Genomic DNA, 27,144 nt, shown 5'->3' on the forward strand with positions numbered 1-27,144 from the left:
AAACAAACAAAAACAAAGGTGACTTCAGTATAGGCCCGAGAGAGCATCACAAGGGATGATACAATATGTCCAATGATGCCTGTGGGTAAACGACTTTGGCAGTCATTTACTGTAACACATTTTTCACTCAATATTCACACAGACATAAAATAATTACTGTGACTTCATCTGTATAGTATGTGTCCAATTAATCTGGCTGTTCAGCTTCCCCCACCACATGCCCACCATTATTATTGACTTATTATTGACCTACTATAAAGCTCAAATTAAAGTGGAAGCACTTGAATGTAGGAGCCATTATTTTAGTAGAGAGCCTGAATAGGGAAAAAAAAGAGTGTATAAAAATATTTTAGTTTTTCCATTCATGGTACCATTAATAGATAAATAACTTTTTTACAATGACAAAAAAAAAATAAAAATAAAGATACAATCATTGTTTGAGAGACTCATAGCTTCTCTATCTAATATGACTTTTGAAAATTTGGTGACACTATGTTGTGTAAATATTGCAGGTCCTCTTTTAAAAACCAGGTGTGTAGGGTGCTCTTATAGAATAGGAAAGCGCAATATAAGAAGAGTAATGTTGTTACTTGTGTTATGAAGGTTCTTTAGTTATCTATATTAGGCAAACAGAAAAACAAGACTCACTAATATGAAAGAAAAGGTTTTCTACCTCCGCACTTCCGCTACAATCAGCTAATTTTGTCTTTGTGCGGGAGGAGGAAAATGGATGGTAGAGGGCAGATATGGACTTTATTTTTATTGCACACAAGGATGCAATGAGCTGAGATGCAGTCTGTATCCAGGACAACAACAATTGCTTTATGCTGCTAACAGAACTTTGGCTCTTTGTAAACGTCTGCTAGACAGCATGCTAACACAAAGCTAGCTAAAACCCCAGAGTGATTATAAAGCTGAGTGAATACTGACACCAGCCCAGCAGCCAGACCCTGAACTTCAACATATAACCAAAGCAGTAATAAGCAGTCAGGCTTGCGGCCTCCATTTCTACCTGTTCTTAAGGTACAATCACCATGGCCTTGAAGTCTTTTTAGGCTCTTTTTCATCTTATTTTTGTGTCGTTGGCTTTGCATTTCTAAATACTAAAAGAAAGATTGTGTGTCTGGCCTAATTAGGATAGGGATTTGTAATGATTTGTGGATTTGTGGAACTGAGAGAAAGTAACAAATTAAGCAATGTACTGCATTACTTTAAAGAAAAGTAATGAGCAATGTGTAATACATTACTTTTTATGAGTAAAGAAACACTGCACATTATATATATTGTGCATTAAAGGAGAAACATGGTCTTTTTGGGAGAACAGATGTGCTGAGAGGAGCATTCAGGTGTGAAGATGAGGGCTAATAAACTGGCACCTGATGGGAAGCACTGAAGAACAGAGGACTGATAAAATGTAAACTGGGTTTCATATTTGTTCTACAGTTATACATGTGTTCGTTTTTTTTCCCATTTTACACACAACTCTGAGCCCTGAAGGAAGCCAAAATGATGGAGGGCAGTGTGCAATTACCAGTCGATGTGTCTGTCTGTCTTTTTGTGTGCATGTGTGTTGTTGCTTGTGCTGTGTGTGCATCTGTGGTGACGCTCCAATAGCCTTAGTAATTACTGCCAAGGGTAGACACAAATGCACCCGGATATTTAGTCTACAGCCCTAAATGGGAGCAGAGGACGCACATACACACAAACAAAGATGCACACAAAATAGAGTGTGCAGACTAAATGTACTGAGTACAGTAGTACACTTGACTAAAAGCTGGTCACAAACTGTAGATAGACTTAGTCAGGCAATGACATTGGTAGAATCTATTTAAGGTTCACCACAGACACACCACACACATGCACACAAAGCCTCCTGGTACACCCTTGTTGTATAGATTTCCCTCCAGATCCCTTAATTCAACAGCTTCAGTTTTAATTGGACTGTGGTTTGTCCTGCCCCATTTCTCAGCATCCTACTTAACTGTGGAATAGATCAGGCATATCAGCAATACCTAGCAAAGGTCAAACACTTACACACAACCACATCAATAAAAACACAAACACACAGACATACACATCCTGAAAACCTTGTGTGTATTCAAAATTGCACACGTGCATGTGCACTCTCACATTACAAACAAATTTCTTACTTGTATGTATCCCATAATCAGTTTCCTGTTATAGGTATTATTAGCTGAGCGAGTTGCATTTCATTAGCTGATGTTCATTATGCCAATTTTATCGAGTAGCATGATAGCTGAGTGTAAAACCAATATCTAATTTCCTGTGTGGCTTTATTTTACTGTACTGATCACTTGTGATGAGCAGTTTAAATGCAGCTGCAAATTAGAAAACAGCACAAGGGCATAAGGCAGCAAGTGAAGAAAGGAAGCAAACACAGACAAATGCAACTTCATGCTTACAACTGCTCACATTGCGGCATTCTCTGCAAAATGTCACCTAAACCAGAATCATTAAGCTCCAAAATCCAAATACACACTGGCATAACTGTTAATGAATGAAACACTGCAAGGTACTTCATGCAGTCAATTCAAGTCAGTTGGGTGTATTAGACGTGAATGGGAAAATAAAGATAAGACATTATTTTACAAGTAGAGATTCAGCTTGGTATTTATAGTCTACCTACAAACATTAAGACTGCACTAATGGCAGCATTCAAACTGGACAATTATTGAGTCTGATAGATTTTGACTTAACCTTTTGGGGGATTTTGGCAAAGTCCGCAACATTGTACAGTACAATGTGATATATCCTGGATATTTCCAGGACGGCATAAGAACTGCATTTGCACACCTTCTGACTTTGTAGCACATAAAGTTTGATCCTAATTAATAAATAGAGCTAAACTTATTTAATTAAATACTTAACTTTAAAAAATTTTTTGTAAATAATTAGCCAAACCAAGTGCACAGTTTGGTCCTACACAGTGCAGTGACTATTTGCTGGATGAGCAGGATCTCTAACAGATGTTGCACGGTTACAATTAACAACCATATAGCTGAAGAACTAAGAACACGTCTGTTTCTTCTTTGCCTGGTAGCCAGTCATCCGTATAATAGGCAGCTGGTCTTGGCTGACATTATGTCACCATCATAAGTTGCTTCAATACCAAGACTACCTATCAATGTTATGCTGTTGAATCATTTGGCGTTTTTTTCTTTCTTTCTCTTAACTATTAGGTTTGCAAGCCAACCCTATGGACAGACAGAAGGAGATAAAGCATGCATTACAAATGCACATCTTCAAGTGATCTGACTGGGACTTCTAAGGAGCTTTGGGAGCAGTTTATGGCTGCTTGGACACAACCTCAAAAGCACTATCAGTCAAATTCAAATGTCATATAGTTATTCATATTTATCATGGCAGTGGCAGAAAATCTTGAACTTTTCAACTTTCTCATATTTCCTTATTGTTTGTGTTATTATGTTTATTGGCTTCATCTCGACTTACTTCATAGTCCAAATCGAGGTGGTCAAACTCTCCATTAGTCCTGAAGTGCTGAGTGTGTCTGTCCAAGGTGAAGTTCACATTGCGACGGTAGCGTTCAATCACTACTGAGTGCCAGTGATTGTCATCCAAGAGGCTCCCTGTGGTCACAGAGGTATGACCCAGGATCGAGCCATACTGATTACTGCCTGTAATAAACACAGCATAAGCCTTAAAATGCAGCCATGAGAACGGCGGCTGAATTTGTAAATACAACAAATGGTGTGACCAGGTGCTGTAAAAATAAAACAAATATGTCACACACAAGCAAACACAACTTTTTTTTTACTGATTTCATTTAATTTGAAACTAACTTTAAAGGATGCCTGCAGTAAGACATCCTTGGTGTGTCAGACACACTTCTGGTTAACAGTGAATCATGATTCACAGACATATGGATGGTATGGGCTTTTGTTTCCTTCATGAAGAGGGGGAAATTGTGTATTAGAATCTTAACTTTTCCCTTGACTAATATAATTTCAGCAAACCTCCATCAGTATATCCATTGATCCCATCAAAGCACAGCAAAGTGTTATTTTTTGTATCCCAATTCATTTCCATTATTTCCCAGCTAGACACACATTGATGGAGGTTTCAAAACATCCTCACATGTTTAAACATCACTGTAAAGCAAGACATGTCTGAGGCTGATACCGTAAAGACCTAAATCCTAAACACTGTTGGAGAAGGATCACCATCAAGAGAAAGTTGCTTTTTCTAACTCTGTGGCATTTATTTGTTACCCACCCAGGTTTATCTGCAGCAGCAGCTTGGCTTTACGGAGTTCCAGTGTGATATAGTCTCCCTGCTGGCCTTCCCCATGGAGAATCACACCCTCACTTTCTGACGTCTTAAACCTCAGTGCGATCACGTCCTTAATGATCTTCATCTTCTTCACCTGTGTTAGCAAACACCAATGACTTTGTGTGATTGTTTGCAACACTGGTAACTAATTTCTGATTAGATTAAAATGAAACATTATGTAAAAAAACAACAACAACAACTTTTCACTTTAGAAACTTTTATACTTGGTAACAAAACAAGACAATTTTCACTACCCAGTGTTTAAAATCTACATCCATTTATTTATATATAGCTCTCATAAAAAATGCCAGTTTATCGTGATACATTTGAATTTTTTCATTCTAAGTTTTTATTTTATGATCTAGCCTATATAATATGCAGGTATATGCTGTGTACCAACTAACAAGACTCCAGACTCCAAGACTTCTATTTAAGGGCAATAGTTTTAAACACGTATAGGATCCCAAGTCTTGATAAAACACAATGACGAACAAAATACTGAAACTCTCTGTTAAATATGTTTTCCAATGTTTATTAAAGGACTGCCATAAGTTTGTGTGACTAGCAAAGGAATGATCAATATAACCAATACCCTCTACTAGAATTCATTACAGGATCTAGTCTCCATGTTCTACAATGACCGAGTCAATATTGCTTTTTATATTCCAGTTTATTCAAAATTGAATATCCAATTCCAATCCAATAATTTTGAATATCCAATTTTAAATATTCGACTACTGAAGTTGAAATTTGGGTACCTTAAAACGATATGAGATCACACCCTGCCCATCAAAATTGATGATGTCTGCCCCTAAAGGAGGAAGATGGAATTAAAAGACAGGAAGAGAGAGAGAGAGAGATTATTATTTAAACAAACACAAAACACAAACATTCAGATACATTAAATTCAAACCTGACAGTAATATTTAAAAGAACAGATGCGCTAATAATAGATGAATGTGTAAAAGGGCAAATTAAATTAGATATTATATTGCCAGCTCAATTTCTGGCTTTACATGCCACAAATTGCCTTTTTCAAAGGAAAATTTTTATATGTCACAGTAGGAAGAACACGTTGGCTAATTGACACACATTTTTTGTTTACTGGCACACTTGCTATTAATCATGTTTCCTTTTTAATGCTATATGTTAAGATTAAAAATAATTGCAATAATTAAAAAAATGATATGCCTTTTTTACACATTTAAAAACTGCCACACAGATACACCTGCATGCAGACTGAGCTGGGAGCTCCAACTTATCCCAGATTCAGTGTAAGCCGAGGTTAATCAAGGAGAACTCAAGCCATGTGTGTCATGTTAAACAAAGTTAAAGTACAAAGAAATGCTATGTGTATATACTATACGTATAAGTGAAGGAGCTCAAAAAAGAGACAAGCAGTGGCATGAGGATGATTTTCAGACCTTGAGCTCAGTAATAAAGAGCAGTGCTTGAGGCATCTCTTCAGTCTTACTATCATCATGACAAGTGTTCGAGTGGTTAGTGGAGAACACATATGTGGCAAGATTGGTTGGAGAATTTAGAGAAGAGAGCACAGGAAATGATGGGATAACATAGCTAGGGAAAGAGATACAGGGATAATGATGCACAGTCACACTGCCCCTCAATCTTATATGATTTCTTGGGTTTTTACTTATATAAAACACAGAAATACACAAATATACTGAGGATGCCTTTCCTGATAAATAGTTGAGGGGAGGTAGAGGGAACTTACATCTGTTCCCTTTGTTCCAACTTCTCAAATGCTGTCTCGCTTTCAGTATTTTTTGCTGCTTCACCCTCACCCCACTCTTTCCAATTTCATCTTTCTCCATTACTCTCCACTCTGCTCTACTTGTTATTTATTTTGGTTCTGTCTTTAGTTTCCAATCTTTCTTCAGTCATTTCACTTTGATTTTTGTTCTGTCACATTTATGGTACAGGCATTGGTGGTATCTCAGCGTCCAACAGTTTTATATGTCGCCATATATGGATATGGATCAACGTGGATAAAATAATCAAATAAATAAAAATTAAACGCATGCATGCGCGCACACACAAAAAATGCAAATACAAATGTTTTATGGTTGCTTATAATTATGCTAATGCCAAAAAAAAGTCTCTGAAATTTTAAACTACAAAATGAAGTTTGACATTGAAATGTTAAACTATAACTACATAATGCATTTTTCAACTGCTTAAATACTAGCTTCAGTTCTCTAAAACTAATTGTCAGTGGCCTGAACGCATATATTTAATTAACTTGTAAATATCCTGCTACAGTAATGTTTGGTTTTTGATTTTAATGGTCAGGTTGTTGTTAGTCAACATGACATAATCACAATGATCATAATATAGCATGCTTAATTAAAGTTTTGTGGATATAAATGCGATGTTACTGTCATGAAATTAAAATTATACAGGTGAGTAAACAGTGTAAATTAGTCATTTTAGCTGCTGGTAGGTGGTTGCTTTACAACATTTTGATGAAATAATAGATGTGCATAATTCATGTTCTCTGTGCTACAAAATCTTGCAAAACTAAAATGATACAATGCTTTTCTAAGGTTTTACAGGTGCAAAGGTGCATCCTTGCCCATTGTTAAATGGTTGCCAGGGAACATGATTACATTATAATATACCATGCATGAGTTTTGCTGATATAAATTAACCATTAATGTTGTGAAATTCAAATTATATGATGGGTATTATGAGTGCATAGATGTTAAATATGGGTTATTATCACTCATTGGTAGGTGGCTGCTAGGCAAAATGATGATGTCATAACATATGGTTCTATAGATAAGAACCTTAAAGGGATCTAAGATGTACCTGTGTGCCAAGTCTGGTTGCTCAACTCCTGACTGTGTAGGTGGAGTTTGTGGGCGGAGAGAGATTTTAATTTAATCCTACGTAAAGTACTATTTTTTTTTATCCTATTTATTGTTTTTGCAAAACATTTAACCCATTCTAACAGATTAAAATATAGTTTTAAATGTGAAGCTATTGTGATGAATCAGAGTAACTATAAATCAAACTAGGGACCACAAGCCTCACCTTGATAGTATAAAATGTTTCTTGATCTAATGTATCCATTCGAGTTAGTAGAAACTTGTTTCAGGTGTTGCTGGGAGGAGCCAGAGACAATGGTTTCTAGTGGCACTCTGGACTATGTGAAATTTTCTCTCCTGGTAAACACAAACTGACTTCCCTTTCATAACACTGAAAACTAATTCACATTTTAAATCACATATCTGTGTTGGTTTGAAAACAATACTTGAGATGTAACTTTCTCCTTTGGTCAAATAAAGATAATTGTTTCAGACTGTTTATCTGTCATGAAAGCAAGTTTTATTTGCAACACCATACATGCGGTTCCCATGCTTACTCTAATGTAATATTGAGCCCGAGAGCCAGAATGATGCTGTTTAAGCTGATGCTTACTCTAGAATTAGATACTATTCAGAAGAAAATCTCCATAAGTACATTTCTTAGCCTTGACAGATTATGATGGCGATACATCATACTGACAACAGATTTGGTCTTTGGCATAAAAAAAAAGCCACGGGTTGAAGTCAGCTGTGAAAGAGATTGCATTTGTATGGAAAATTAAATTTGTACTCTCTGTTTCTGTCTGATTCCCCTTTCTCTCACATATTGCTTCTACTATTTACCGACTCATCTATGAAGTAATTGATTTGCTGTTGATCCTATGTTAATCAAAATGGAAATGAGCATGTAAATTCCACAGCACGGTGAATCATGACTCCTTTGCAGCTTGCACCTCTGGCACAACCACATCCACACACATGCATACAGATACTGCCTTTTATTGCATAGTCCTAGATGAGTCATAATATGGCATTGCATTTAATTATCATACATTTTCAGAACCCAGAATTATCATCTACAACCAACATATTTGGTGATTATGCTGGAAACATAACATCTATATTTATCTGCCTCTTTTTCCTCCCACTACTTCTCTTTTGTGCTTTCTGTTTTCATCCTCTTTCCTCTGCCATTGCCCAACACTGTACTTCTCCCGTCTTTCATCTTCCGGCTGGGAAGCGGGAAAAACATTTACAAGAAGCTGATTCTAGGGGAACTGCAGAGTCAGGGAGTGAAGGATGGCTAGATGAACAGACAAATGTATGAGTTCTCATTTTCTGACTGAATGCTGAAGAAAGAAGCAGTGACAGCATAATCATGAGGAACCACTGCAGGCTTCAAAACAAAGATGACAGACAACTCTGAAAGATGATGCACCTGACCAGAGGGAGTGTGTGTGTATGTGTAGTTGTAGTTGTGTTTCCCTCTTTCTGTGTTTCTGCTGATACTTGAGTTTTAAGCATGTGTCTTCCTTATTTTGCATTTATTATACATCTCAAAACAGATGTCACTGAGTGGTGGACAACATTCATATCTGTCAGAAACACAGACTCTCTGAGCTTAGTTGGGCCTTGAGACAAGCAAGTAGGTTTCTTTTTTTTGTTTCGTTTTTTATTTTTTGTTTTCCTTCCTCGTCTTCTTTTTTATTTTAGTGCTATTTAGTGAAAACCTCAATCAGATTAGAAATAAAAATAAGACCGTAAAGTCTATATGTGACCAAGAAAAACTGGTGGTTTGGAAGTGACCCCATTGATTTTTTCCCCTGTGTGGATCAATTGCAAGTAGTTGCTGTGAACAACTGGTCCTCAGAGGTTTACCAATCAGCACCCGTCTTTGGGTGACCGCTTTTGGTCTGAAGGCATCTGGTGGGAGGCAACCTTCCTTGGCCCAACTCGGCTGGATTGAGTGCCTTAACTCTCAAACATATTGGCAAAGGTTTGAAATTAATTTCCATCTTATTTACAAATGCATAGAGATTGTGTTGATGTGCGCAAATTCTCTGCTTCACCAAACAATGATGCAAACACACAAACCTGAATCAATCAGGTTCAGCCGGCAATTTACTGCAAATTGCACCAAATTTAACACAGAAAAACGTGTCTTAATTTATGCCAACTACATGCGTAGTAGTTGGCACTATAAGTGTTTATTTATTTGACATGAGAGAAGGAAATGTTATAAGAACTCTCCTCACGTCCAACTTCTAATAGAAGAGTTCACCCTTATTCCATAAATATATAAACATATTTTTAAGCCTCCCCTCGTGTATTTGAGCTGCCATGCTGTTTTCAGAGAGAAACATGTGCACTACCTTTTAAAAAAGCTAATACGCTATGTATTATTTTGTTACTTGCTTCCAGCCTTAAAAGTATGCTGCTCAAGGTTTAAAGTTGGTTGCTAATGAAATGAAGTAACTATGTTTTTGTTCATTTATACATTTATAAATTGTAAATTTTCCCTGTCTGGTTTGGGCTGCACTTCAATGCTGTTCAGTCAAAAATGACTCCAGACTGTCTTGTTGGTGCTTTATTCTTGTTTTTATTTTATTGCTTTCTCAATTAAGCAAAGCTGAAAGACAGCAACTAACTGCAAGGGATCTCACACCTGGTCTCTGCCTTTAACTTCAAAATTTCAAGGGTAGAGAGATTGGAGGCACTCATTGTCATGTTTAAGAAACCAGTTTGAGATTATTTGAGTTTTGAGATATGCTTTGGAAGCAAGCATCAGAAGATGGGTGCACTGTAGTCATAAAGGATGGACATGGTCAGCAGTGATACTCAAGTATGATACTCAGTTGGCACCGAGAGCCCTAAAGTGTGCCACCAACAGCAGCCTGAGCCTTGAAAGAAAGCAGGATGGATCCATGTTTTCATGTTATTTATATTAAATTCTGACCCTGCTATCTGAATGGTCCACCTGTTGGTCTCCTGTTGTCCAGTTTTGATAAGTCTGTGCAAATGGTAATATCAGTTTCCTATTCTTAGCTCCTATTCGTAGCTCTTTGTGTAGGCCTCTGATGCTGCAGCCGTCTGCTTCATGGTTCAACATGTTGGGGGTGCTATTCTGCATACCTCGTCTGTAATGACTGGTTATTTGAGATACTGCTGCCTTCCTATCAGCTCAAAGCAGTCTGACCATTCGCCTCTGCCCCTCACACAGAGAACTGCCAATGCCAATGTGAAACAGTGAGTTTGGATCAAGCCCAATTTAACTTTTTCTGCCGTCTAAAGTAAAGTGGTAACCTCTTTCTCAAAGTGCTTGCGGGTATAGGCTGCATAAGGTATGTTTCACATCCTGCTCAAATACTCCAGAACCACTGGTGCTTGACAGCATGCCCAATGTTATGTAAGTTATTGATTGTTCCTACATTTCTTTTGCTAAATTTGAGAAATATATCTTGCTGAGTGTTACTGGAATACTATGACTTTTTCCAAATTGGGAAAACTGCATCCAGATATTGTTCCAATTCTATTATGTTTTAAAGCTAGCTCTTTCACCAAATCTGTTCAAAATACATTATCTCTTATCGTCTTAGGTAAAAACAAGGCCCCAGCAATTCCATGTTAGGATCACTGACACCATTGATGTGTGAGAAAAGTGAAATGACAATACCAACAAAATGAGCTAAGTGTGATTATAAATGTGTGGGGAGAAGTAATGTGTATAAGCTTGAAATGAACTGAATGGCTGTGTTGCTCATGCTAGGAGTGCCTATGCACGCATGTGTGCATCTGTATGTGTTAAGTGTATGTGCAGCACATCTCGTGGGCCTTATCATTACTGTCATGCTTTTCTTTTGACATGGGAAGGAAATGAAACAAGGAAAATATAATCAATGAACCGAGGACTGACTGGAATACAACGCATGCCCTTGCATTCACGCACACAAACGCACACGCGCACACCCCCTCCCTCACAAACATATCCACGCATAGTGCAATCACATCTCCCGAATGAAAGATGTATGTGTGTCACTTATAACCGTAATTTATGCAGAGCCTTAATTGAAAATTGTTATCAGAATCAATTTGGCAGCCTTTAATAGGATGAGGGCAAAGAGGCTGCAAGAGAGCCAGTTCCCTGGATGATGCATTTGTTAGAAAGCGAGAGACAGTGTATGAGTGTTTGTGTATCTGTACATGTTTGCGAGTTTGCAGCCGTGCTCTGCATATTGCTGCAAATTGATTTTATTTGTGCATGTATGTATCGTGGCAGGCTTTCATGCTGGGATTGTGTTTAATTCACATGCAGAAATAGCTCCATTGTGCCTTGATTGGAGCTGACAAACCATCATTAAGTTCTCCACATGGATCCACAATTTGAAATGCTAAGTGCTAGGCTGCACATGTTTAAAGCCTGTGAGGCTACTAGGAGTATATTTACTTAGGAGTGGAATCTATCTGGTTTCTTTAAACGGCTGTTGTATCTGAGTGTTGTGATTCCAGACCAACCAAGTGACTGTAAAGCAATTAATATGCAAATGAATGCCTCCACCTTTGATTATTGTTTTGTCTAATAATGTGTGAAGATTCAAGGTGTTACAGGTGTTAGATTAGCCGTGTGTGTAAGAGAAATATAAAAGAGACATTGCAGGTGTTCTCCAAACCTGTTTGTGTGTGTCTTTGTGTGTGCGTGTGTGTGCGTGTGTGTGTGTTTATCTCCACTCACAGTAGGAGCATCCGTAAACTTCTATTCGCAGACCAATCCGTCCCTCCTCGCTCCATTCTAACGGGATGAGCCTAAGGAAGCGAGCCACGATTCCCTGCTGGAGCTCATGGCGAACTGCACTCTCTGAGTTGGAGTTCCCAGAGAAAGCCTATGAACATAATCATTCATATACACACAGACATAGAGAGAAACACAAACACACACACACAACACACACAAATTAAATACATCAACGCCACAAGCCTGAAGACAAACAAGCAGCTTCAGGACTTCAGAACAAGAGTATTTGTTCCACTCACCACATCCTACCCTGAAGGTGCTCACTCACAAAACATACAAAATAATTATGAGTCTACATATCTAATATGCCCACCATAGGACAGTCTAACCGTAGGGAATGTTAGGAGTAAATTGCATATTGTATTAAGCTGCGTATGCATTAAGAAACTCCCTGCTCACATCAATTCATATCTAGACTGATTTATGTGTCCCAACAAGTAATAGAGGCTTGTAACTGATGAGGTTTACAGTTCTTTGCTATATTAGCCCTTTGTTCCACACAGCTGGTATACTGTCTAAAAACTCATCTTATTAAAAAAAAAGGCATCTTGAAAAGCAAATAATGCCTATTTAACACTTCTAGGATTGCAGTGATGCCTAATTAAAATGTCGTATTTATCTGCAATTTTAAGTGTCTCTGCACAGCCCCAGTGTGGCTGCAGTTCCATGACTGAACATGTGCTGGTTGTTTTGTACACATCATGGCTTGACAGCATGAGCTGCTCTCCAATGTTTTGCTGTAAGCATAATTATTTGATGTCAAATTTCAATGACAGGCTACTGAAGTACATCTCCTGACAGTGCATTCCCCCTTTGCTGTTTTGACTTAAATGTGACTGACTGGAGTCTTTACCACCCACTAAAAAAAATAAATTGTATTTACATGGAAAAGAGAAATGAGACAAGGATGGCATTCACTTCACCAAATACTATAGAATCCCACTGGATGAGTAAAAGAGGCACTCGTTAAAATGATCTCCTCTTCTCACTACATCATTCTTGTTTTCTTTCCTCCTACTTAGTTTCTCTTCCTTCACTTGACCTGATACATGACGGGGAGAACCTCTAACCGCCCACTAATCCACCTCACCACAGTCCCTGAACTATTTTCACTTCTGTGCATTCTGCTCTGCTCTCTGAAATAAACACACAACACAACCCCGTTCCCCCATGCATTACTTTCGACACACACATGCACAGAACAGTTTGCACACACCACTGGGGAGAAGCCTCATTAATAGCCTAGCAGGTAACTAGAAGAGAGCAAGACACTAGACAGCCATGTGTTATTTCAGATAAGACATGGAGTGGGCAGGGCAGAGCATGAGTGTATGGGAAAAAAATAACTTGCACAGACAGCCTGCTTTCAGCTGACTCTTCAGTGACCCAAGAATGTACCCCTGAAGATATGCTATCTGCAAAAGGAGGAAATGGTCAAGAGTTCACACTTAGCTCAGAGCTACTGAACTTCCACTGTTGTGAAGGAGTGGACAGTGCTTCTTTTATCAATGAATTCCTCTCAGTTTCATATTTAATCTTTATTTATTCCATAAAGGTTTATGGAATAAATAAAGTATGCCTTTTGAAAGAGAAGGTTGCAGCGTAGTATTGTATGTATGTCACCAATAAATAAGTAAGTAAATAAATAAATAAAAACAGCAAGCACATTAATAGTTATGCTCCTGACCATGACATAGCTAGAGTTATGGCTTTTACACCCAAAGACATAAAATCTCACAAATCCACAAATTGTCGTGGTTCTGCAGGAAGTTTGGACACATCCATCAGTGGCTAGGCAACAGATCAAGCAGCCACTCTGATCATGTGAAAGACAATACTGTTTAACTTGTGCAACGACTGGTAACTGATGATTCAGCAATGCAAACCTTAAAGTTACATTAAATTTGCTTTTTAAAGCAAGTTGACTGGAAACAGCATTTTTTCTCTTCTTTTAAATCATAGCAATTAAGTGGAAGTTGCCAGGTGTAATTGCTGCTTATATCGGTACTTTTTAAAGTAGCTTCCACACTATAGAAAAAAAAGGACTGGAGTACCTACAGATTACATGGACAGTAGCTGCTAGGTCATGAAAACCCATGACACGAAGCTCCTGTCACATAGTTTTTGTGCTGATGTTAATACCAGAGGAGGTTTTTGAGTCAGCACAGCACTGGTAACTTTGAGCACTCGGGGAGCCTGTTATGACTTCAAACAATGTGCGCTGAGCTCATTTCATAGTTGCATACCGCATCATCAAAACACTGGAAGTCTGAAATGTCTCCATAACTGAGATATTCCTTTATTCACCTGGGCTAACGTTACTCTTTGGAGCTGTTTGTGCAATTCTACAATAGCTTCTTCCCCTCTAACCCTTATCTTTTTCTTTTGCTGTTAAATCTTCTCAAGCTTTCTTCTCCTGTGCTCTCTATTGCATGTTTGTCCTTCAGTATTCTGTTTCCAAACTGCCTGTAGTGTTGGCTTCTGATATGAAGCACAATGACAGTTATATCTACAATCTGCATAAATACACACAAGCATCCATGCACACATATAGATACAGACTGCCAATGCACGACCTTGCCATTTAAGCAATTATGAAATGTTAAAACCTGATGTCACTGTTAAGATCGCCTCATCGTTGGGTATAAAATAACGAAAGAGGAAAAAAATCTTCTGACAATTTTTCTGGCTGCATGCAGATGACTTCAATTCCTTTTTGTCCAGCTGTCACCTTCCTCTCCTTGCCCTTGTCAAGGTATACCAGAGAAAGAAAAAGAAAAAAGAAAAAGAGAGAGAACAAACCATTTTTTTTCTTCACCCAAAAGCTCAATCCCCCCATCCTCTTTTTTTTTTCCCTCTATTTCCCTATTGTGTTCATCCCGCTTTCTACACTTATCTGTGCTTGGCTGAATGAACAGCTCAATTCAAAGGCATTACTTTGCAGAGTGGGGGGCAGAAGGCAGGATAGGGAAGAGAAGAGGAGGATGAAGATGAGGAAAAAGCTGTGGATGCTGAACACCTTGCAAAAGTCTGCCTAGTGAACCATTTAATTCCCTCTACTCCAAAGTCAAATCATTAAGCGGCAAACCAATGAGTAATTGGAAATATATGTGTGTGACTGCCTGTGTGACAGTTTATGTTGAGGTGTGTGCACGTGTGCGTGTTTTATAAGCAACTTTAGAGCTTAGACACTTTGACGTTTTGTTTAATCAAGAACTGAGGTAATTTACGGCAACAAAGGCCACAAAGTGCCTGAAGCAAATTTCAGAGTTTACTCACTAGCTGCTATGTGCATGCGTGCAGAGTTGCATATACTTCTGCATGATTCTGCCTACTATGTACAGTATGTCAGTGATATGTACAGTTAATGTTAGATTAGTTGGTTTACTTGATACTTGAGAAAAATATTTACTGCTATTTTATGTAGTTCTGTGAGGATGTGCATCATATTTTGGAATGTTTAGAACAGTGTAAGTTAGTAAAGGACACACGCATGATTTCAGCAGTCCACGAGATCAGTGGGAGAAAAGCAATGAAAGAAATCTTGACTTGGAAAAGAAAATAATGAGGGAAGCTGAGAACCAGCCAGTCTCTGTGCTGACCATTTGGAGCACAGGGGCTGTCATTCAAGAAAGAACAAGCCAATCACTTTCCTACAGCTGGTCAAAAAAATACCCCTGTGGTCTGCTCTGTCTGACATACACAAACACACTTCGCTTGTATACGAGATAGACATCCACGTCGGCATGCTCGCTCTCATAAACAGACCCTGGCAAAATTCTCCACACGCCCATTATCTAACTGCTCAAAAGCTCTCCCTCATTGCTACTCCTCACCCGCTTACTTATTTTCCCTGGCTGCATGTTTTCATTTCCTGAATGAGCATCTGTCCTTTCTGTCTATTCTCTCTCTTTTTTGTTTCACTGAAAATCAGTCTGTATATGTGCGAGCATATTTCTGTTTGTGCTGCGTGTCTGCGTTTTGACAGCCAGAGAGAGGCCCTTCCAGAGAACAGATCTCTAGATACTGAGAAACAACAAGTGAAAGCTATTTTCTGGCATTTGCTTGTTGCTGCTGGACTCTTTGTTAGACCAGCCCAGAGTCAGGGCTATTGTGTGTGTGTGGATCTATGTGTATGTTCCTTCCAAACAGGCAGGGGAAATCAGTCCGGCCTGGTCTGGTCTTTTGTTTTTATTGACAAGTGTACGAGACAAAACAGAAGGACCATAGAGAAATTTGTGTTTCTGTGAAGCCCTGTGGGTGGCTGTGTCTGTGCCAGGAAAATAGGACAAATTCTAGTAATGCTTAATTGAAGTCATGAATCTTTAAAATGTTTTAAAGTGGGCTGGGTGTTACATACTACAGCATGTGGCTAACATCTTGAGAGTATACCGTGCTACACACAAAGCCTCAATAGGAAATCTCTTCTTACTGTTTCGTGACACTTGCTGACAGAATTAAAATTCTGGGCTACACAGTCAATCAAGTATCCCACTAGGGGTGAGGACCACAACCAACTTCTGCTGCAGGCAGAAGCTAAATGGATTTTTGATCTGAGTCTGCAGCTCCAGATGGGCTCAATGAGCTGAATGAGGAACTTGATCTGTGCTATTTCCTGTAATGGTTTTGTATTTTTTGTATTGTTTTTTGTTGTTGTATTTCAATCATATTTTTGTTCATGTTTTGTTTTCTTAGTTCTTTCTCTTCAGTGGTGATTTATGCTTAGAAATGTAATAATATTTTGCTTAGTTGTACATCCTTGTATATGTTTGTGCTTCAGTTTTGTTTATATAGACTTTCTGCCATGTCTGTTTTTGGCAACACATTTCTTGCTTTACAAGTTTGAACAGTGAATTGAACTGCAAATCTGAAAGTTTGATTAAAACGAATGTATGTCCTTCCATTGTTATGTGCACTTCTGTTGATTTCTGTACATCAAAGGCACGATAAGCTGCTTCAGAGACTCTTTACAGTCTTTTATTGGAACAGTTCAGAATGATCTCATTTTGTATCCGTATGTGCCAGATAGTTAGTTCAGTCGCCAATTAAATGGCTTTACCTGCTAAAATGGGCACCCAAAGAATTGGTGACAAAGGAAAATTGAATCTTTTCTTTGCTTTGCATACATTATTAAGGAAAAATGAAAAACACTTCTAGTACATTTCATACCAATACTTTTTTCCACACACTGCCTTTTGGGCTCATTAATTACTGTATAGTAATAGAAAGAGTGAAAAAAATAGGAAATTTTAGCAAGAAACCTTCATCACGTCTTCCCTTAAATTTACACACATGCAGGAGAAAACACGTGTGTGTACTAGAGATGGCACGATACCACTTTTTTATGTCCGATACCGATACCGATATCATAAATTTGGATATCTGCCGATACCGATATGAATCCGATATAGTGTTTTTTAATCAACAAAACTGTTTTTTAAATATCTTGCTGCATTTTGTATAAGTTCATACTCAAGTTTAAAACAACAACTACACTAAAGCTATTCTGTTATACCTATATGCAAAAAAAAAATATTTCATAATTCAGCAATACTGATCAATCTAATAAACTTAAACCTACACCATCCTCCCTATTCTGGTATTTTAAAGAGTACTTAGCATAAATATTAAGCAACCTAACTAATAGGGTTCCAACTCCCAGCAACAACAAAAATAAATAAATAAAAAATAGGGAACCACCCCTCACGCTCCACCTCATGATGCTTAATCGACGTAATCAACCTTAATTTGATGCAGTGTGAAAAAAAATGCACAGAAATCAATTATTTTTCAAGAAATATTAAATAGATTCAACATCTTTCTTCAACAAAATTGCAGACTCCACAGATGGTACCTTCCCAAAGGAAAAAGTACTATAGCTTACTAGGGTATATATATTAGACTTAACAGTTACTATATACAATAATGGACTTCTATACATTTTACATCAGATTAAAACTTTGGGTGTAAGATTCAGATAAATATAAAATAATCAAAAGCTCGACATTTTAAATGAGAATAAGAAAGAAAAGTATGTCTTTGTGCCCCCTTTTCCCTGTTAATGCCCTATCGGCCCCCCTGGCTAAACTTTGCTAGATCCGCCCCTGCACAGTTACCAGCGTCAGCTACGTAGAAAAAGATCGGCGAGTAGAAAGTAATATTAAATACATTCTAACAACAGCTTATCAAGCTTAAACGTGCTGCTGTTGTTTATCCACTGGTTTCCTCTTTCTGGTGCAAAGTGGGCCAAAAGCAAACAAGAGACACGGACTCGCGACAGAAAAGCCGATCAGCTGATCGTTAAGCAGTTTCATGATTGAAGTAGCAGCCGGAGAGCGAGAGGCAGTCGCTCGTTAAGCTTAACGCAGGAATGCTTTACAAACATTCAGAGATGGACTTACACACTTGCTTTACTTCTCTCGGGAGATGAAATGCCGGGTTGCTAGCGAAGCTCCAAATGCTATCCAGACCACCGACAGGTCCTGCATGCCACAGCCGCTCTATCACGTGATGCATACTGCTCCGACTGCTAACGTTCTGAGGTGAGTTACGGCGTGTTGCAAGTTTTGTGAGGTGCTTTCGTGATATTTAATGGATCGGATTACATTTTTTATTTTTCTCCGATATCCGATCCAGTAATTTAGGTCAGTATCGGACCGATACCGATACGTAATATCGGATCGGTCCATCTCTAGTGTGTACATGTGTTTGGACCTGATGTAAGTGACATGCAATAGTTTTACAGTATCATGTCAGTATCAGTATCAAGAAAAAAGTGAAAACCATCAGTGCACTGTTGATATAAAATGGTTTCTACAGTCCTCATTAATCATACAATATTAAGAGAGTTCATACAGTAGGAAAGAGGAATTTTACCTCAGTGCTATTTTTTATACACTGTCCACACAAGTACCATTTTGAAACTGTTGCCAGACCAATTAAAATTTCATTACAGCCACTTAAGTTGTAAAGAAACTTTTATGACTCACTGGGATCTACCCTTTCTCCATAGTTCCATGCTTTTCAGACCTTCCATATGTAATAATACCAGTGTCACTGATATGCTACACAGTCACAAATATAGGTTGTTTTATACCAGTATGGACAAAAGCACTGGGCCATCTACACATTAAATCTAAAGGAGATGCTAAGCCAAGGAAGTCCATGTCTTGAAGCTCTTGGCACACAGCTTTTGTGCTGATGTTAATGTCTCAGAAGGTTTGCAAGTCTGAGTCAACAGAGCACTGGCAAGTTTAACGTACTACTATGTGTCTCAACACTCGACTAGGTGACTGGGCTCTGCAACTCTACCACTTTGCAGCTGGAGTGGTGTGCTTCCTTCTACTTTGAAACAATACCTCTTAAAACCTTTTATTTGGAGGGAAGATATTTCATTAGCAGATAAAAAAGATGCAATAGTGGTATCCTGTTATTCTAGGATCCAGTGAGCTCTTTAGAACAACCATTCTTTCACAAATGTTTATAAAGGCAGACTGCATGGCTAGGTGCTTGATTGTATACACTTGTGGCGATGGGACTTGAAACGCCTGAGTTTAAAAATAAAGAACCCATTACATTTGTTCATATTATTCATGTTGATGATCTTCATGGTTACAAACTGTAGGTCTCCTACGGCAGTGTCAGAGTAAGCCGAAGCACTTCTGCAATGACTTCCATGTGTGTAAAAGATCAGCACTTTTTAGAATTGACATAACATGATCACACATTCTCTATGTATGTGGAGAGAACTATCATTGACAAATGTCTGAAAATAAAATTTGATGTGCACAGTGCAAGGTATTGGTGTTTAGGACAATCTTTAGAGTGCTTTAGCGAGACACAAGTATATGGCTGTCCAATAAACTGCATTCTGGTCAGACTTAAGGAAGAGATACCAGGGTGCTCATACAGATATAAAGCTGACACGTTGAGATGTCATCAGATTAATGAAGAGTAGTGCATGTCTGAAAAAGGCTTATTTGAATTCATCATCTTCGTTATTCTCGCTCAGCAAATTTTAATTTCCACACTCAACTCTTTATTTAGAATGAATTGACATTAAATAGGCTGACACTCAAGTTCTGTGAAGTTGCTGCAGCCAATCAAGATAAAGACTTAAAAGTTAAAAGACAGACTTTATATCAGGGCTGATTAAAAGAAAAAAAAAAGATGAAGTCATAAAAAGTAATCTCCATGACTTCAAGCAGCAGTGTTCCTCTGATTAGTTCAATTCAAACATTTTGGACTTTAATGCTGAACGTGATAACTCATTTAGTGGTCGACAGCAGCTGTTCATCAACAGTCAGTGTGAGTGAATGAGAAACTGCTTATGTATGGGGATAAACACTGGTCAACAAACAAGTTTGTCTTCTTTTTGTTGAGATGCAGTTTTGACCAGTGTCAGGAATTTGAGTCAGTAAGAGTAAGGCATAAAGAATCAACACAAATCATGAATGCATGCATCACTCTGAATGCTAAACCTTTTAATAATCTTACATTAATATCAAATAAGTGTGCCTTATTTCGTATGATGTAAATGAACCTCCTGGAGTCTTTCCCCGATTCATTTCAACAGCAGACAGCAGTTGCTGTTTGGATGGTAGCAATGGATCATCTCCATCTGTGACATGACTCATTAGTAACTTGCGGCTGGCTTGAATTCAATGAAACATGGGAGAACGCATTCATCTTTGTATTACGTCACGTTATTAGTGGTGTTAGCACCAAATTAATAATCAGTAAGAAAACTGGTACTTAAGAACATTTTGACACAACTTTCTGCTAGGGCGCAGCTATCATGACTACAAGGACAGAGTGTAATTATTCTTAATGATTCAGTTTGATGGTGCAATGGTTTTGCACTGATGTACAGTATGTACGTCTTTGCAGGCCTGTCTACTGCCACTGGGGGGCAGTGTGTAAAACCCCCCCAAAAAACATACGTACAAATGGTTATGTTATCGACTGTCTCTCCCTGGAGATGAAAGTAGTTATAATGTACCAAAGAGTCTTTATAATGGATCGAAGTAAAGTGCTAAGGAGAGAGTAAACAGAAGTTAAAAATTCTGAATGACAATATACCAACTAGGCTGTTAATCATGACATCTCTTAGCAGTTGTCGACCACTGAAAGCACCAACAACGCGCATTAAAATTGGACCATGAGCAATGGAAGAAGGTGGCCATCCATCTGTGGGATGTGCTAAACGAATAAGTCCCATTTTTGGAGGTGCAAAATCAGGGCTTACAAGACTTGAATAATCTGTTGCTAAAATATTGGTGGCAGATACCATAACACACCTTCAAGGGTCTAGTGAAGACCTAAATGCCTCAATGGGTCAGGGCTGTTTTTGGAGGAGAAGGGGGAGCAGCACAATAGTAGCCAGATGGTCATAATATCATGCCCAATCATGTACTTGGGCTTGTGCAGGAATTCAATGCAGTCAGACCCCTATTAGGTCACAGAAAAAGATGGTGTTCACCTTCATAAAACAAGGCTACTTGAAACCATTTCTAGTTGACATGAAGGGTATTGTCATTATTCATATGACTGCTGTGCTTTGAGGTGATTGTTGTGATTTGGTGCTAAATAAATAAAACATAATTGAACTGAATTGAATTATTAAGACATTCAAGGCTTTTTGTAACTAGTTCAAGTGAGACTCCATGGTGTAGGAAGATTAGCTTAAGTGCAACATGGATAATATTGGAAATTGTTTAAGAAAAAAGCATACTTCTAATATTGCATAATGTTTACATACTACTGTATAGCATATACACATAACAAAACGGAAAGTAAGAAAATTTAATGTTATTTTCGAGAAATATATTCTTTTAAAAAGTCTTTGTGTTTGCTGAGAAGGAAAGACTTATTTTGCCTGTGTGTTTTACACACACAAGGACAGAATAAGATCAAAGATGATTATGTGCCCTCATTTTGATTACTTTGTTATGGAGTGCAATGTATTTCTGCACTTTAAAAATGGCATTCTTCTTTTCTTTGTTCAGCCTTTCTTTGATCAAAAGGGACATTGAACCAACTACCCCGCTGAGGCGTGCCCTTTCTATGGGTTGGAGAGTTTTACGTTACTCATCTCTACATTTTGATCTAAGTTTAGGAGGTCCTTTTGCCAACTTTATTCTTGAGAGGACGTTGATGATCATGTTGACATTATGTTGACTCTATGACCATTTTTATCCTGTTCTTCCATATGGACTTCAGGAGGGGAAATCCTCATCCAGCATGGCTTCAGCTCTCTATTCTGCTCGATTATGCTTCTGATAAGCGGTAGCATTATGACCTCCAATTTCAAAGGTCACAATAATTATAATAATAATTTGTATCAAAAAGGTTTAGAAATTGTTGTCCTTGTAGAGTGCACTGAAAACATCTGTTTGGTGTGTAACATCAAGCCATCGAGTTCTGCCAGCAATGTCAAAGCTATGTCAAGTGCAAAGAATTAGGATCATATTTTGGTTCCCATAACAACTCTCTTTCCTCTAGTCCTCCAATTAAAAAAAACATGCTTTTACTCAAAAGTTTCATAAGGAAATATTTCAACATTTCAGGCTTTGTTCACGCCAAATTCATCATGAGTAAAGTTTTAAAAATATTGTGACATGACAGTTTTAATAATCAAAACAAACCTAAATCTCAGTAAATACAAAGTGAAACTATGATGGCACCCCTGCTGAGATATGAAACACATCTCCTGATTACTCAGTAACAAGCTGACATTTAACAGGCTGCAAGTTTGTCAGTGCTAAATATAACTTTAGGAGGGAGATAGGAGCCAGTTAGATAATGCTCTTTTCATCATATTTTCTTACATTAGATTAAATAAGATACCCTTATTTAATTTTAGTGTCACTGTTCAAAAGGGGCATAAACAAATTAATAAACAAGCTTTGATGGTTTTCTGCCAAAAACTTAACTTTACTTAAAATGTAAATATGATGTTAGCTTGTGCAGTATACAAAATAATATCTGCATATATTTTATATTATATTTATATTTATATTGTATTGCTTTGCAAGAGTGCTTTAGATGAACCTACTCTATGCTCGTAGGTATCCCTCCTCTTTGACATTACCTGATATATGGAAGATACTCTAAGCACTGTTTTTCATTACATATTTGTCTATTTGGCAATATCCTTTCTCTGTTTTTCTTTTTTCCTTGTTTTCAGCACTGACCTGCTTTACTGGTGTTTTTCTAGTTTCTTGCTTTATTCATTTTCCTCCTAATGTAAGCTCCTGTCTGCCAAAAGCCTAAAATGTAAATGCATGAGGCACTTGATGTCTGCATCTAATAAAATGCAAAAACATGGACGGCGATTGAAGCCTGGCAGCACGGAAGATCATCCAAGTTCAAAAAGTCAGCACTTCATTTCATTCGCGTTGCTTTTCTATCTCAGATGTGACTGTGAAATTTCATACATAAATAAGTCAAACTGCAATGCCTCAAAAGTGAAAATCAGAGGTGGGAATTAGAACCATTTCATTTAAGATGTACAACTTTTACTACAGATTTAGTGACTTGTTTATTAGATTATTTTTTATTTCACCACCTTAAACCAGATCAACCTTAACCTTGATCTTTACTGTGAGGTTTTGGGGGCACTGACTCACTCTGACTCATTCTGTTTGTTTACACATTACGTTAAGCTCATGGAGCCCTTAATAATTTAGGTAGCAAACCATTTTAATTGGAGCTCATTTGAATGTTAATATATAACTTCTGGTGAAAATTTCAAACATATTTTTTACTTACACAAATTGACTTAAAAGATTCCCTGTTGATGGCGACTGCTTATTGTATTGCCATCTTCTATTTGTTTTCTCAAATCTAAATTTAACTCATTAACTTGCCTATTGGTCGTGAAGACTGAGGTGGCTCCAAGGCACTTGGCAACACCCAGTGAAATAAATACTAGGCTGACATGCAAAGAAAGGTAAGCAGGGAGAGAGAGAGAGAGAAAAAGAAAGAAAAAAAGAGCGAGCGAGCGAGAGAATGTGTTCCACTGGTGCATAAATCCAGGTGCATGATTTATCAGTGCATGCTCTGCAGCTTTTGAAACTGAATTAGTCCCCACCACTGAGACACGGAGGCATCACCATTCATTTACCTGACGAGCCACAGTCTAGCAACTCCTCCCTCCTGAGAACACACACATTCGATCACAATTGGACAAAGGTAAGCGCACGAGCTCCACTCGAGCTCGAACACTAACACTTTCACATAAGCTCGCACGTGCTTGTTTCAACATCATTAGGTTCAGTTTTATATACAGCCTTTAGCACAGAGAGAGGAATAAAATGAGCCTCAGCTGTTCTGGCAAGAGCGAAGCATTACATTCGCAGTGTATTACAGCATCACATTTCCTGACACCTTTTTAGCAAGGCTTCAGCACAATTTCATCTGTAAATACCTGAGCAATGTGGCTGCGAATGGCACAGGCTGAGACACATGGTCGCAACATAATTAAGTTGTGTCGCCATTATTTACTTTAACCAAATCTATTTCATTGCTCTACATCCACGGAAGGCTATAGCAGTTGTTTTAGTTCAGCTAAAAGAAAGAAGTGTAAATCGTTGCTTTAGTTTATTTATGTTGACACTGACTAAGTTACACTGGAAATGTTATCCTGTACCTGGCGGGAAATTTTACGTAGTACCATCATTGAGGAATCTGATTTAAATGACCAGTATTAAGTGGACAAATCGAAAGTTTATTCTATCAGCTTATGGGTGAGAGAAGCCAGAGGATGCTTTTTTAAGTGCAGCGCTTGTTAATGTTAAAACTACTGAATGCAAGGATTCTAAAAAAATACCTGTACAGTGTTTCTCTCTGTGTTTGTTACACACAAGAAGATCTGTAGCTACTCTTAGGAAAAAATGTTTGTACTGCAATTTACCAGCCTTATTCCTCATGTCTCAATGACTAGTTGACAAGATACAAGATAATGTGCTTCCATGCACAAAGGCCCAGAATGTCTTTTGGGTTTTATTGCATTGCTTTCAAATATTCTTATCAATTTACAGTAAAAACATCTATTTCACAGCATGTACTTCGTTATTTTGTTCAGGCTAAACTGTGACGGCAATATCTCTATAAATGTTAGTAGTAGGCATCAGAATCAGAAAGGGGTTTATTGCCAAATGTTGAGCAGGTTTACAACATTAGGAAATTGCTGCGGTGCTTCAGTGCAAACATAGTGTCATAAATAGCACTTAAATAGACATGAAAAAATAAAAGTAGGGATAAGAATTAAAAGTGCTACGTAGAAAGATATGTGCATGAGCTATACATGAGATATATACATGAGAATAAGAATTAAGAGTGCTACGTAGAAAGATATATACATGAGTGCAGGTGGTGATCAGTGCCAAACATGGAATGATGCAGTGACACAGCGTAGGGTCATGTGTTAGTGGTGGGAACAGTCATATGGTTATTGTTCATGTGTCCAACAGCAGAGGGGAAGAAACTGTTCTTATGGCGAGAGGTTCTGGTGCGAATGGACCGGAGCCTCCTGCCTGAGGGGAGCAGGTCAAACAGACTGTGTCCAGGGTGAGAAGGGTCAGCTGAGATCCGAGCTGCACGCCGCAGTGTCCTGGAGGTGTACAGGTCCTGCAGAGATGGGAGTCTGCAGCCAATCACCTTCTCAGCAGAGCGCACAACACGCTGCAGTCTCTGTTTGTCCCTGATAGTGGCTCCAGCGTACCACACGGTGATGGAGGAGGTGAGGATGGACTCGATGATTGCAGTGTAGAACTGCATCATCGTCCGTGTTGGCAGGTTGAATTTCTTCAGCTGCCTCAGGAAGTACATCCTCTGCTGGGCTTTCTTGATGACGGAGGTGATGGTGGGCTCCCACTTCAGGTCCTGGGTGATGGTGGTACCCAGGAAGCGGAATGAGTCCACAGAGGTGATGGGGGTGTCAGTCAGGATGATGGGGGGGAGTGGGGCCGTGTGCTTCCTGAAGTCCACAATAATCTCCACTGTCTTCTGGGCATTCAGCACCAGGTTGTTGTGGCTGCACCAGGACACCAGACGTTCAACCTCCCTCCTGTAGGCAGACTCATCCCCGTCAGAGATGAGCCCAATAATGGTGGTGTCATCTGCAAACTTGATTAGCTTGACAGACTGGTGGGTGGAGGTGCAGCAGTTGGTGTACAGGGAGAAGAGCAGAGGAGAAAGAACACAGCCCTGAGGGGAGCCGGTGCTGATGGTCCGGGAGTCCGAGACATTCTTTCCCAGCCTCACATGCTGCTTCCTGTCCGTCAGGAAGTCAGTGATCCACCGGCAGATGGGATCAGGCACATTCATCTGGGAAAGCTTGTCTCGGAGATGGTCTGGAAGGATGGTGTTGAAGGCAGAGCTGAAGTCCACAAACAGGATCCTGGCGTAGGTTCCTGGGGAGTCCAGATGCTGCAGGATGAAGTGTAGGGCCATGTTGATGGCGTCGTCTACAGACCTGTTGGCTCTATATGCAAACTGCAGGGGGTCCAGGAGGGGGGCCGTGAGGGTCCTGAGATGGGAGAGAACTAGGCGCTCAAAAGACTTCATGACCACAGATGTCAGAGCCACGGGTCTGTAGTCATTTAGTCCAGTGATCCTAGGTTTCTTGGGGACAGGGATTATGGTGGAGGACTTGAAGCAGGCAGGCACATGACATGCCTGCAGTGAGGAGTTGAAAATGCCAGAAAACACTGGGGCCAGCTCGTTTGCACAGTGTCTGAGGGTGGCAGGAGACACACCGTCTGGGCCGGGAGCTTTCCGAGCATTCAGGTTCTTAAACTGCTTCCTCACATCTGCTTCATGAATATGAAGAGTTGTGGTGGGAGGAGGTGGTGTGAAATCCTCTTTTGTGTGGGGTGAGGAGGGGGTGTTGTAGGTGAAGTGATTGAAGGTGGTGATGGCTCTATGGAGGGGGGAGAGGTGGGGGAATTAGTGTCCAAAGTGTCTCTATTGTTGGGGCCGTTGGAGGTGTGAAGGCTGCCTGATGGCTCGTCAAAACGGCAGTAGAAGTCGTTAAGGGTGTTGGCTAAGAGCAAGTCATCAGTGGAGTGGGGGGTTTTAGGCTTGTAGTTTGTGATATTCCTAAAACCTTTCCACACAGAGGCCGAGTCATTCTCTGAGATCTGCTGCTGCATCTTCTCAGAGTGCTGATGTTTAGCAATGTCCACTTCTTTAGTGAACCTGTACTTG

At 39.0% G+C, this 27,144-nt stretch overlaps 1 protein-coding gene across 2 annotated transcripts in view; it reads right to left on the reverse strand.

Moving 5' to 3' along the window:
• The window catches only part of cntnap2a (contactin associated protein 2a), a 398,709-nt gene that overhangs the window by 187,142 nt on the left and 184,423 nt on the right, over positions 1-27,144 (reverse strand). For both annotated transcript variants that reach the window (XM_085362984.1, XM_085362983.1), the window contains exons 4-7: positions 11,872-12,019; positions 5,070-5,122; positions 4,255-4,405; positions 3,472-3,656 (exon numbers count right to left, since the gene is read on the reverse strand). In XM_085362984.1, the coding sequence (XP_085219110.1) occupies positions 3,472-3,656; positions 4,255-4,405; positions 5,070-5,122; positions 11,872-12,019 (537 nt within the window). The remainder of the gene's footprint in view (positions 1-3,471; positions 3,657-4,254; positions 4,406-5,069; positions 5,123-11,871; positions 12,020-27,144) is intronic.

Source organism: Diplotaxodon limnothrissa, linkage group LG9 (genome assembly GCF_057381915.1).
Source record: "Diplotaxodon limnothrissa isolate DT_005_m linkage group LG9, D_limnothrissa_male_GT1.1, whole genome shotgun sequence".
Classification (NCBI taxonomy): Eukaryota; Metazoa; Chordata; class Actinopteri; order Cichliformes; family Cichlidae; genus Diplotaxodon; species Diplotaxodon limnothrissa.